The 14,288-nt window shown below is 34.2% G+C and overlaps 1 protein-coding gene across 1 annotated transcript in view; it reads right to left on the bottom strand.

Annotated features, from left to right (window-relative positions):
* Positions 1–798: 798 nt before the first annotated feature.
* Positions 799–14,288, bottom strand: part of MCPH1 (microcephalin 1) — a 34,061-nt gene continuing 20,571 nt past the window's right edge. The window contains exons 11-12 of the mRNA XM_019613202.1: positions 4,201–4,238; positions 799–1,165 (exon numbers count right to left, since the gene is read on the bottom strand). Coding sequence (XP_019468747.1) covers positions 814–1,165; positions 4,201–4,238 — 390 coding nt within the window. The 3' untranslated portion in view covers positions 799–813. The remainder of the gene's footprint in view (positions 1,166–4,200; positions 4,239–14,288) is intronic.

A 14,288-nucleotide genomic window follows, 5' to 3' on the forward strand; every position in this document is an offset into this window, starting at 1 on the left:
CCCCCATATGCAAATATGCAAATGATGTAATCATTCCCACCCGATGATTGATACCCAGTCAGTCTTCAAGCAATGGATGCTTTGGGAAAGCTTCCTCTTTTTTTCATAGCTGAGTATGACATTATATATCATGGACTATCCCTTTGGTCAGGTTGGATCAGCTGTCCTGGCTGCATCCTCCCCCAGTCTACTTGTTGGTGGGAATGACAAAAAAAGAGGTCTTGATGCTGTGCAAGTATCGTCAAGGAACAGCTAAAACAGTGATGTGTTATCAACATTATTTTGATCACCATCCTAAAACATGGCAACATATGGGCTGCTATGAAAAAAATGTATGTGACTGTATCTCAGCCGAAGCAGCACAGCAATTCACAGTTATCTTCTATTTACAGAAACAGTTACCAGTAACATGTAAAGATATGGCAGCCCAGAAAAAAAATTGAGGTTATGCGGTGATTCTTTGATCTGGATATCTGGAAATCATTTTTGTAAACTACATAGCCTCCAAATTACTCATCTACAAGCTTTCCCTATTATTAAATGGTTTTCATCATGCAGGAAAATACCTAAAAATTCCTCTTCATGTTTACCAATGTTGAACACAATACACATTTAAGAATAAAACAGAAACATATTAAATCAGCATATAAAAAGTTCCAACTGAATAATGTGACTTGGCTAACACTGAGTCAAAATGCTTTGTTTAGCCTTTAATCTGTCCAAAAATAATGCATGTGCCATTGGATGGAGAGATTTCATGCATTTCTAAAATAAACATTGAGGTACAATACAGGAATACTTCGGTCAGATTAACTACTGAAAGACAACATTCATAGTAACACAGAGCTTTAAAAAAAAACAAATTTTCCCAAATTCAGCTAACTCCAAGCCTGAGCATCTGAACATTGCAACATTGTGCATAGCATGGACAAAAATATGGTTGACATTCCAGCTAAAATAAGCATAATTTATTTTGAAGTAAAATTCAAATGTATTTCTTACCCATTCATAAGAAACAATCCAACACCCACGAGCAATTCCCAGCATAACATTCAAGGTACGACGAGGACTCCCTGTAACTACATGACTCGTTGTTTCACATACATCGTCTGAGAACAAGAAGTCTCCGAGTTTATTCACCACCTGAATTACTGTACTTTGTTTCCTAAAAAGAGCAAAAAGAAAAAAAGATACAGTGTTGAGTGGATAGGTAGGATTGTGGAAGCAAGCATTCATACACACATTACCTCAAATTCTCTTACATTTGTACCTTGTCTTTTCTCACTAATCCTTTCTTATCCTTCCCTCACTCAGACTTGACCCATTTGCTAGACAAAAATTTGTTAGCCTTTCCACAGAGTTCAAACAGACCCTTTTCTGTCAGCACACAATCATATCTACTTGCATATCAAAGCTCTTTTATACCCCGTATCTATCTTGCTTGTTTAAATAGAAGCCTTTTTGAGTCAGGAATTATTTAACATACTGTTTGTGTACAAGCCTAGTACAACAGAGACTCATTCTTGGTTGTTTCTGTTGTACTTTAAAAAAAAAGAAGTATTCCTAAGAAATGTAAACAGTTGGATCCTCTTCAAAAGATGTCATTTGGAAGTACCAGATTTTCATTATTCAAATAAAATTGTATGTTAACATTAGAGAGAAGTCTTAAAGTTCTGGCTTAATATCTTTATGTCTGAGTCAGTGTTTCAATTAAAAAAAATCACTTATCTTTAAATAAATTTACCTCCACATGGACTGCCATATAAAATAGAGAATGGCCACCTATAATTGGAATGCTAAGTTGAGTTCTCTAACATGTAGGTTACACTGAGGCACGTAATACCTCATCATGAAAACAATGAGCTCTTGGTATCCCTAGAAAAAAGCTGTTGCATAGGAACAATTTAATCAGAACAATTTAACTAAAGATTATTGTTATAAATAATACAAGAAATTGTCTATAACTTGCTACATATAATAAAGCAATTTAGCTCAAACTTGAACAAAGTCACAGGTAAAACACTGAGGTTAAAAACAGATATAATGAGAACAGTCAGAACATCTTCTGAAGCCTCTGGGGTTACTTCATTCTCACTACATTTTGCTCCATCAAAAGTAGCTCAGTTATAGATCCCCAAATATCCTAGCTACTTAGAGGAACTCTAATAAAACCTCTTCAGTGGTTTTATTCTTCTAATAAAACATCTTCAGTATAGCAATCTTTTAGAAATAAATAAATAAATAAATAATTTAAGCAAGTAAAGGAATAGTAAAAACAGAGAGTGTCAAAAATTAACTTCACAGAAGTCAAATGGTGATAGCATATGCGGACACAGTTAAAAACTGAACCACTGACTTAACTGCCTAACTTCTGCCACTGATAAGTGTGAATTTTGGTCTTGACTATACGTTTAATATTCACCATTACAAGAGTTTTAACTTGACAGTACCTACAAGTGAAGTTTTTGCAACACTGCTACTCACAGAAGCTAACTGCCTAAGCTATATGCTCAGCACAGGCAACTCCATATACTACCTGAAGCTATAGATCTTTCTTGTCCACATGAAATTTCTTAGGTGAGAGGAGAGAGTCTTCTACGTTATTCAAATCTAAGGTATCTTATCAATTGCACTGAAAACTCAGCAGTTTGTACTTCAGTCAGCTGAAAAAAATCTACCAGATAAAAATTACAGCAAAATTTCACTAAATTTGTGACTCAGAAAAATAGGTAGCTACTGGCTGCGTATCAATGAGCAGCACTGAAAATATTCTCAAAACTTGATGCCATGAAACCACTGAATTCACGCATCTTAAAATTTCTAATGAACTATTTCTGTAATTGTAGCTACTGGATAGTAGAACTGGATTTGAGCCAGTTCAAGTCCTATTGAGGACAATTTTCTGCTTTTTAGTTCTTTCAGAAGCAGTTCCTTTACCTTCACCCTCACTATATCATGATTAATCCCTTTAACTGCAGACAGTCAGAAGCAAAATATTGATGAAAAAGTTCTGAAGAAAAGCAAATTTTTAATCAACAGACATTTTTATTTTATGAAATAGTAAATTGTTTCTAGGAAAAGTCAGCATATATCAACATAAAAGAAGTAACTTATTAATGACCTCTTTCAACAGAAGAACATTTTTTCCCTAGCTGTCAAGATCTGCTGTCTCCTTTAAGGCACATCACAGCCTGTTTTCCACTATCCTTATCAGGGCTATAGCTATTATCTTTCCCTCCCTCACAATGGTCCTCTATGACATGATTAGCAAAGTGTACTTTTAGTCTTGGCATTAATAGAAACAACTCATATTAAATAAAGAAAAATACTATTACTGTTTTACATTTCTGACCTTTATAGTAGTATTCTGGTTAATTGCTACCATTTACAAAGTATTTCTAAGAGGACAGCCACTAAGTACTGTTTCAGACTGTGTAACTGTCATGACTTAATTACTTCAGCGCTGAAAGAGATTTGTGGGTAGTAGAAATAAGACCTCAAGTTTTGAAAAATAATTCAAAAAAACTGTAGGAAAACAGTAGAAAATACATAATTTTGTTTTTCTTGGAAGTCTTTATAATGTAAAATTTTAAGAGAATGATCAGAGCCTGCCAGAAAAATATTAACTCTTCCACAAACACACAGCTGTAGTTGCTTCTAATGTTTTAATGTTTCTAATGTAAAGTGGCTGAAAAGCCTAGAAGTGGTATTTCTTCAGCAACAAAATAGAAGATATGAATGAAAATATTTTAAACCGGTGTTTCAGATCATTAAGACTTCTTGTTTTTTTTTTGTTTTTTAATAGAAACAGTTATAACATATGGGGAAAAAGCTAAGTTCAGAACTCCATCCCTAGACTATTTACTACAAAAAACTCTAATTCTTACAGTTCCTTGAGAAAAAATCAAAATTTGATTGTGTTTGATTTTATTGCTCTGAAGCCCTGCTGAGTTCACCTACGTGCCAATGGAACCATTATTCCAGTCTGCACATAACAGCACAGATATGCACACGTTCATACAAAGTTGGGTTAGTAATGATATACACTGGTACTTCTAGCCAGCATGATAGAATGAAACGAAGTATTTCAACATATGGCCCAAAGACAAATTCCATTTTTATATGGAGATGAATAGATTACAAAAATTTAAGTTAAACTTAATGAAAAAGTAAAAATACTTAATACTTTTTAGTACTTACTCAGAAGACATACTTGTCATAACTAGTGTCCTTGTTGGCTAAAAAAATGAAGCAAACAAGAAAACATCAAAACCCTGAAAACATTTCTTCTTTGAAAAACTTAATTGATTAACTATACTATTAAAAGGATTGAACTACTTGATAATTACAGTATCATTCTGGGAAGAGGCAGTACTAACTGACATATACATTAGAAATATTAAACATTAAGGATGTGGAAGCAAAGAAACCCCTTCATTATATCTGGTATCACAGCATCCAGTAGGAGAAAGCAGAAATGGAGTTTTTCATCAGTTAAGACAAAGTGACAGATTTCAAGACTAGCACAGCACAAACAAAAAAAACAAAACAAAAACCAAATCAAAACAAAATTAGTATTTTTTGTCTTCTGCTTTTTTCTTTTCTTGATCAGAGTGAGATGAAAAGGCAGCTTAACTACAACAAAGAAACCCTGTAATTTAAAAAATGATTTCCATTTCTTACAAAAGAAATACAAAATCTGTCTGAGATACTAAGGAAAGAAGAGTTTGTTTATTTTAAAGAATATAAATTATTTCAGTCTTAAATCATGCCTAATGAATAAAAGTCAACTGAGTAATAATTAACAAGGTACACACAAAGATTACAGAAATGCATACAACTGCAAAATTGAGACACCTTAGAAAGCATTGTCCCAGCAAAATCCTCTAGCTTATGTGCAGAGTGTCTCACACAGATTTTAAATTATTGTTTCATGAGTTAGTACAATAGAAACCAGAAGAAGAGGTATCCTTCCATCATCAGTAATAAACATAAGGCTTCCACCATGCACAAAAGTAGGACAGAATATTAAGTTACCAATATCTATATTGGTACCTTATGAGCACAATTATTATACCAATATGAGCACAACAATCAGACAAACATAAAATGATCAACATGACATAATCTTGTAAGAAAAGCCTAAGAATTACCAGTAACTACATAAATATGTACAAGAATGTATATGTTAGCATTTTAGTTTTGTAGAAAAAGTAGATCAATTGACTTTTACAAAAAGAACTCTTCCTAATCTTAAAAATCAAGACATGAATTTCAAGTCTCTTGTCTAGGTATGTACCACTCCATCACAAATATTCATTTCCATTTCTAATCTCACTGCAGTATACTAAAATCTGGCTTCCTGTAATGTATTGAGATTACATTTGATAGCACAGTTCAAAAATGACTTGAAAAAATACAGTAATGAATCATAGAACAGAAGGAGGAAGACATTATGATGCAACACCATCCACCCTCTCTTATCAGTACAGAACTGTTGTCCACTTAAGTGTTCAAGCAATTTGTCTTATTTACAAATGGAGTCTTTGGAATTATATTTGAAGACTAATATCATAGAATCATAGAATCAAAGAATGGAATGGGTTGAAAAGGACCATAAAGATCATCTAGTTTCAACCCCCCCTGCTATGTGCAGGGTCGCCAATCACCAGACGAGGCTGCCCAGAACCACATCCAGCCTGGCCTTGAACGCCTCCAGGGATGGGGCATCCACAACCTCCTTGGGCAACCTGTTCCAGTGCATCACCATCCTCTGGGTGAAAAACTTCCTGCTATTTTTCTACTTCTACACTATTGCTTTGTTCCAAAGAACATTATTTAGAAACATTACATGGTCAAGATGCGTTAAAAAGATGACAAATTCAATGTATAGATGCTAATGTCATTCTGTGGGTGAAGTGGATCAATAACAAATCCCATAAACTATCTAAGAAGAAAAATTATGCAGCATATTCAATATTTTTCAAACTCATGATAAAAAAACTGCTCAGACAGCATTACCTAAATGTGAAGAAATAAGTGTAAGCACAGGCAGGGCCACCAACCTCCCAATTTAATACTAGACCAGGCTGCCCAGGACTCCATCCAGTCTGGCCTTGAACACCACCAGGGATGAAGCATCACAAGTGGAGCTATGCTATACAATAGTGAGGATGTACCTCATAGTGTCCAAACATTTTGTTAGACCTACATAACTTAGGGGATCCTGGAATCAATTTCTAAGGGATCCTGGAAAGGCACAGAACATGGCTTTGAAGCAATGTATTCTCTGTCCACTCTTTGTGGGTTGAAACCCAATCTATACTGCATATGTATGCTTCAGCATGACCATAATGTTCTCCTTTGACTTGATGTCTGGAATTAAATCCACACAAAATAATTGCACTAGTTTCTTGGGGTCCTTGTGTAGTATTAGCTCTAAAGTGAAATCCTGATGTGTCTGTTCAGAACGTGCAGAAAAATTTCTCATTATGTTTAATAAATAAACACAATGAAAACATTACTAATCAGACTACTGATTTTGCCAAAACTGTGTTAAAAGACTTATTACATAAAGCAAGGCCAGAGCAATTTGAGATCCTACAGCTGTTTCTTCAGCATCAGAGAACAAATGTTCATTGCAAGTTCCTTAGTACCTATCTTCAGGGAAGTGAAAATAGTATACCCACACAGCTCGGGAAACCTGCAGCCTGTCCTGACATGACCCTGAAAACTCTGCTTTTTGATTGCAGCCTTTATGCTACAACACACAACAAACAAGATGGTATATTGAATGTTCTGGGTGATGTTTTGTCAGTGTCATCAGCGCCATTCAAAGACTCAAGGATGCAGAAACATGCATACAGGAGGTAGAAATTGGAATAAGCTTAATTTCTTCCAAACTACTTTTTCATCTTCATTCAAAAGTGCATATTTTTTGCAAGTAAGGGGGGTCATTTTCTACATTTTGTTTTATTGCTTCAATTAGACAAGCAGTTCTCTTTAATACACTTGCATACAGATACCAAGCAGAAAACTTAGCAAAATTGTTTTAATTCTCAGTAGTACATTTTTCAAGTTAATTGCTTTCTTCCTTCTCTTGCCATGCAATTTTTTTTTCAATGCTATTTGTGCCTGTTTTTATTTTACATTTTTCTTTTATTGCAAAATATGTTTTGAGTTAGCATTTTCTTTTCTGATTAGCAAAAAGACATCTGGTGAGCATCACTATGTATTCTAATGCACATTTGAAGTAGGATTATTATTATTAAAGAACTCTGAAAAAATGGTATTAAATGAATAAGACCTTTTAAAATTTATCATTTTTTTTCTCTGAATCAAGAGGAGTTGCACATCTGTTTTCTGAATGATAGCACATTTATTTCTGGATCGTGTTTTAGATCTGTAATGAAGGCTGTATTAGACTCCTATAGAACATTTACATGCCTCAGCTTTCCTTTGTATGTTTCTTAAGACTACAGTTGCATTAAATATTTCTTTTTAGAATCTGTCAAGATTTCTCCCCATCCTATGAAATACATAACATGCATTTCAATACCTCAAAGAAAGCAGTATTTGTTATTTTATTCAATTCTTGAAACACAGTGTTATACAGCCTGTATGTGAACTGCCCCACATCACAAAAGAGGCATCCAACCTCAAAATGTATTTCTTTCTTTTTCTAACTTTAAGCAGATGTTTCTTGGAGCTGAAGGAAAATAAGAGAAAAGCCCTGTTTTGTACAATTTGCTTTTCAAAAAGTGTCATGAGTTGTTTAGGTCAAGAACATAGACCTCTGGTTTCTTCCAAGGATGGACATCAAGCAATAAATATAACTTCTGAATTGTGTATTCCTTAGACTGAATGCTCTCTTATGCCTTTAACTTGACAAGTTCTGAAAGAAATGGGCTTTGAAATAATCTTAAGATCAAAGGTATACTGTGATGGGTGAAAGACAATGACTTTGAACTTCAGAACTCGACAAGATGTGTAGTTTGGCCAGTATGCTGGGGACAAAGGACTTTTTTTTGAATGTGAGAGAAAGGGAAGAAGTGTATTCATATGCAAATATAATGCAAGGGAAAGTACAAGAGCATTATGACAACCATTTTGTAGTCTTCCAAGCCTTTTACTCTTTGGCTATTGTAGCTTCATCAGATGGTTCTGAAATAGATTCAGAACTCCTATGCATTCTGTTGATCTTAACAGCTGTATTCTAGGAGTCACATTCTTCATTCTGACTAGTACAGGAGCCAAAAAAGAGCCAGATGCAGCATGTGAATTATCAAGAATTAGGTTAATTTCACTTACTCTTTTTTTTGTTTTACTAGGAAAGTTTGAAGGAGAAGATAGAAAACTTTAGAGCTGTTTTTAGAAACAATCTATAAATTATGTTAATTTATTCTATTCATATAATTGTGGCTCACAGCTGAGAATAATTGGTAATTATAGTGAATTATTTCTATTCGGCAGTTTTAAACATTGAATATTCAAAACTATAATTTACTTTCTGGTTGGCCTTACTCCACTTATCAGTTCTTGATAACATTTTTCCAGTTTTCTCTGTCTGCAAATTGAGTTACAGTTGTAATTTCCTGACTAAAAACAAGACCTCTGCTTTGGTACTAATGAGATGTAAAAAATGTACCAGCATTAACCAAATCAGAACTACCATGAGGAAGGTTAAAAAAAAAAAACTAAACAACAACACACAAAAAACAACACATATAATGTAAGTTATAACAAGAAAAAATTAAAATGAAATTACATATCTGAGAATTTCCCTCAATGCCAAAGAACCCTAGAACTTCTGTTGGCAAGATTAAGGATGATCAACAGCTTCAGACTGATTTCACCCTAACGCTGACACAATTTACAACTAAGTGATATTTTCTGTTTTCTACATGCATCTATAATAGCTAACATATTTTAAACAAAACAAAACAAAATCCACGTAGTATTCATTTCTTCAACAAAGGATAGATATCACAGCATTTTGCAGTTTCATAGGGTTATATGGCAAAGCCAGGGATTTAGTCTTTCCAGTAGGACAGACAAAGAGTAAGGGGAAGGCAGAGTAACAGATTCCCCTTCCCACACCTTTGTCTGCAACCAGAAATTTCAAAGTCAATTAGCACGAACCCTTCATGCAGCTCCTCGCCCTTAAATTTAATAAAAATAATTTGTGCCCCTGTCTGAAGAATTTCAACAAAAATTTAAGTACAGTATAGGAATAAATCTGTTTTATCTGTTCAGACATTAAAGCTGTTTAAGCTTTCATTACCAAATCTGATGAAGTGAATCATTTCTTCAGATACCTGAATATGTCAGACTAAAAGAACTACAAAAAGCTTGAGCTGGAATACTTCGGGCCCTCACCATGAGATTAAAAACCAAGTTACAAAGACAATCTGCAACAATAGGGTAGCCTCAGAGAAAATAATGGCCTGATTTTAATCCCTCATCATTCATCCATTCCATTTTGGTCAATGGACACACATCATGAAAGGATCAGAAGAAGAGGTATCTGCACAGGCTACTTCATTGAAAACACCAGTGGTTTGATGTATGATTTACAACACGCACACACTGGACAGAAGTAACCTAGGCACAAAGAGAGACAGTTCCATTGTAGTGACTCTAGAGATGGAAATATTTTAAGAATTAAACAATCATCTTGCTTAATCCAACTGTTAGATAATGAATTTGCACAGTCATTGACATGGTGAGGTTGATTTATATTCTGGAGATTGCCAATTGTACAGCGAGGAGACTGGGATTTTTAGTGAATATGTTCCTGAACAGCAGTCTGAAGTCCCCAAAAAATCAAGCTGGATTAATTTTAGCTTTGTGTTGTGATCTAGGAATGCAAAATTCAGTAAATACTCAGCTGACAAGACTGTAACCCACTTGTTTCAGATAGTCAGTGATCTGACTTAAATCCTTGCTGTCCTCTAGACGACATGCTAAGCAACTTAGCTGAGCCATACTTACTGAAGGCCTTGAGCTACAACATCAATATTAAGTAGGGAAGAACAAAAAAGTCCAACTTCTGTATTTTTAGGATCCTGAAGGATTACGGATTAGGCATACTTGTATGCAATTCTGTTAAAAAAGACTTTCTGTAGTACACACTTAAAATGAACAGTCACTGATTTCAGTATTTCTTATTTCTTACAGTAGTAAAAAACGTATATCTATTAAGGAGTCATGAGGTGCAAGATTTTTTTCTATTTAAATGATCTTGTATTATTATTACAGTTCTATGCAAAATTCTTTGCAAGCTCCTTCAATTTTACAAATATCACACCTGGTGAAAGGATTTAATCAGTTCTGATGCAAAGAAGGAAACAGGTTGTGCTGAATCTTTACCAAACCAGCTCCAGTCCAATGGATTTCTTGGTTTTCTCGCATGACCTCAGTGTTAAATGTAACAGTATACCCCAAAAATAGAAAAGAACTGTGATTTACAGTTAATTAGTTAAGCCACACTGTGCATACGTCTTTGGTAATGAAGTATGCACGTCTCAAGCACTCAAAGAATATGTGCTCATTTCTTATGCAGTGTTTATGCACTGGTTCCCTCATGTTCAGAGCCAGAAAAAGTTGAATTTGTTTCTTGCACCTAAGCCATCCATCTTCCATCCATCTTCCACTATCAGATTCAAGAATGCCATAGACTTCTAAGGAAAAGTATGGAGATGGCATAGATGTACATCACAGAAATTGGGATTCTAGGATTTTCTTCTCAAAAGGAAGAAAATCTTACCCATATCCACTTTTTTTGTATGGAAGACTCTGGAACAATTTCCCGGTTGCCAAATTGCAAAGTTAACAATGACCTATATCACTGTCTTGGAACATTTCCAGTTTTCTAAACAGCAAACCTATAAGTGTGAACGAACAGTAGCTGTAAGTGTACCTGTGGAAGCACGAAACACTCTAAACTTAAGTTGAGAGGAAGTTGTATCTCTTGAATCTTATCAAATGAGATCTGCAAATCCCATTTGTATGAAACAGTAATAACACTTCTCATTTATATTCTGCTCTTCAATGTCAATATTACTATAAATTCAGAATGTTTGAAACAAACTAATGAACACAGATACATTTTGGTTATAGCAACATCATAAGATGTGTCTCATCAGTAAAAAATAAACTTTCCTGTTGGATTTCAATGTTCCATTCAGTGGCCTATTTCAGGCTCTCTAATAAAGATAATGTGACTTATAAGATTAAATCCTGTTATTTTTACAGTTGTGTCACAATGCTGATTGCTCAAAATCTTATTTCCTATTTTCAATATTATGCTGCACCAAACAGACAACTAGATTTAAACAGTAATCAACTATTCAGTTATCATCAGCTAGAGCTAGTCAGGCACTTTCAGAATTACTTCATATATGACATATATAGCAGTTCGTGAACATGAAACATTCGGGATCAAAACAGTTACACCTAAAATTACAGCAACAGATATTTGGTCCATACCATAAAATTTTCCTGACAATCATGGAAGAACTCTTAATTTTTTGCAGATAGATTCTATGAAATCTGTACTGCCTTCTCTGACAAAATGCAATTTTAATTATCCATCAAGGTTATGCATTTCATTTCATGAAAACTTTGAAAATTGTACCACAGTATGTAAATGTTTGATTCTACCCCCACAACCCAGTATCATAAACTGACATTTCTGGATCAGGGAAGCCACCTGCTGACATTCATAGGCATTAAATCAGAGTATATATCTTGATCCACTGAGCGTGAGAAGAATTTGGAACTGTGCTCAATGACTGATCTAAAAACTAGGAAGTTTTAGAGGAACTACACACAGACCATTTTTAAAATGTGTTTTTGAATCCACATTTAGAGACTTCAATGTTAACAACACACAGAAACTCTTGTTACTGATTGTTATCTTTTTTTTTTCTTTTTAAACAAAACACTTGTTCCATTAAAGATTCCTAAGAGTATTTATTATCTTCCCCTGGACAACATGTCTGGGGTTGTCATTAAAACTGCTTTGTCTTCAGAGCTTTTCTTAGTTTCCAATTTACATAATTTCAGTAGCTATGATTAGAAGTCTTCCGTGTTAAAGAGCAAAATAAGCAAGTCTATATTAATAGTATAGATAGAAAAGGAAATATGAATGCAATCTAACATTGTGACAAAGCAGCTAAACAAAGATATTCTTGATTTTTACTTCTGTCAAAAGACAAAACAGAAGAATTTCATAATTTTTGCTTCAGGTAAAGGAAATATTTTCTAATATAACTTCACTGTCACATCATCAAACACCAGGCAAAGTATTAAAATGTTTAAGCTGCAGCCATTGCAAAAATGTGTTTATATTTACTAAAAATTCACATCATGTTTGGTTTGTTTTTAGGAAGCTTCCTGAAAGAAGTTTGACTGGTACCAGAAAAGCTTTGCAATTTAGTTATTTATAAAACTGTAGATACCTAGCATAGTTCAGGCCTGTTAAAATTTCTTCAATAAGAATTTCCTAGGGATCTCCTATAACAGCTTTACAAATTGTGCACGTATGTACACATATAAATTATGAGTAAGAGATCTTAAACATTAATAACTGTTTAATACAGATTAACAGACAATTGCTGAAAGGAGAGAAAATAGCAAGTGCTTCTTTTCAGTGCCGTCAAGTGGTGGTAAATGTAACACACTTTGTAAAGTTCTTTTCATGTTTCAACCAGGAAAAAAAGAATACTGTCTCAATACTAATTTGCACAAACTGCAAGTGGAAACCTTTAAAATTACAATAGCACGCTTATAAAAAGAAATAAAGCATATGCTACTGTGTCACAGACATTCAAATCAAATCACCCGAGTGAAATGGATGGATATGAAAGAAGCTGTCTGAAAACACTGAATACGAATTTTCTTCAGTTACTGCTTAGTGCTTGTTACTAGTAAACAGCTCACAAAGCAGGCTTTGCAACAAGCAAAGCAAGGAGAAACATTAAAACACCCCACTTTCTGTAAAGCCAAGGTTTTAATTCTTCTTTGAAAAAGGGTAACAATTAAAAATTAACTTTTTATTGCCTCTTCTTCTTTTCTATTGTGTGATAGTTATGTTGGGATCTTTCATTAAGAAAACCAAATCAAAACTAGCACTATGATACGATGTGATGCTCTCGTAGTGTAAATACTCAGAAGAGGGAATGAGTGCCAATAAATGTGACAAATCTCCAAGCATCATTCCCACAGACAGCCTTATGGCCATTGACTGTTTATGGATACTTATTTAGCAGCTTTCGTAAGATTTCTGTTACAGGAAATGAAACTTTTCTGGACAGGTGTTTCAGCTTAATGAGGAAGCATTCTTAAATTTGCTTATTGTAGGACACAGATCTAGAGTGAAGTTGATTGATTTATATGTTCTACATAATTCTTATTAGTTTTACAACTGATGTGACTGTATGTATTTAGAAGAAGGCGAGCACTTTCACAGAATCATAGAATCAATTGTTTGAGTTGGAAGGGACCACTAAAGGCCATCTAGTTGAACTTCCCTGCAATGAACAGGGGCATATCCACAGCTCAATTTAAAAAGTAACAAGCAATAAGTCACAGGCAGGAAGTCAAATTGTAATTTTGAACAAGAGCAGATGACTGAGCCATGAAAAATAATATTCTATCTTCAAGATGCTTAAAAGGCTGAAGAGCCTGGTAACGTATCTGCTCACAACTTCAGAGTACGAGGATTAAAAAAAATTGATCAAACTCTTCAAAACTCCACCTACAGAAAACAATGAAACATCTATCTAATTTGTTTCATGTCGTTATATACTTCAGTGCCTTAGGACTTCCCATTTTTTAAACAATTCAGCACGCTACTATAGCACTGATGAAAAAAGCTACTATCTATTTTCCTGCTTATCAGTTTTACATTTAATTGTAACAAAACTTGCAGAAGACAAAGCGACCTTAAGATCCAGTGCTGACCCAGTCATCTCACTTCATTTGCTCCTATCCAGACTGAGCTCAAATCATAAATTTAGCTACATTTATGATTAAATAAAAGAATATAAGGAGAAATACGGAATATTTATTCTTCAGAGACAGCCATGGTGAATGATCTACTATACATATATGAGAAAAAAAAATGCAGTGACACAAGTGCCACCACACGTTTTCAGAAAGCTGAGGTCAGTGGCTACATGCATTGTTTTTGAGCACCTTTCACATAATATTCCAAAGAAAGTAAGGTTTAGAAATATTTTTTTTTAAGACATGCATAAAGCATGCATATTCTGTTTGTAGGT

The sequence above is a fragment of the Meleagris gallopavo genome, chromosome 2, assembly GCF_000146605.3.
Source record: "Meleagris gallopavo isolate NT-WF06-2002-E0010 breed Aviagen turkey brand Nicholas breeding stock chromosome 2, Turkey_5.1, whole genome shotgun sequence".
NCBI classification, from domain to species: Eukaryota; Metazoa; Chordata; class Aves; order Galliformes; family Phasianidae; genus Meleagris; species Meleagris gallopavo.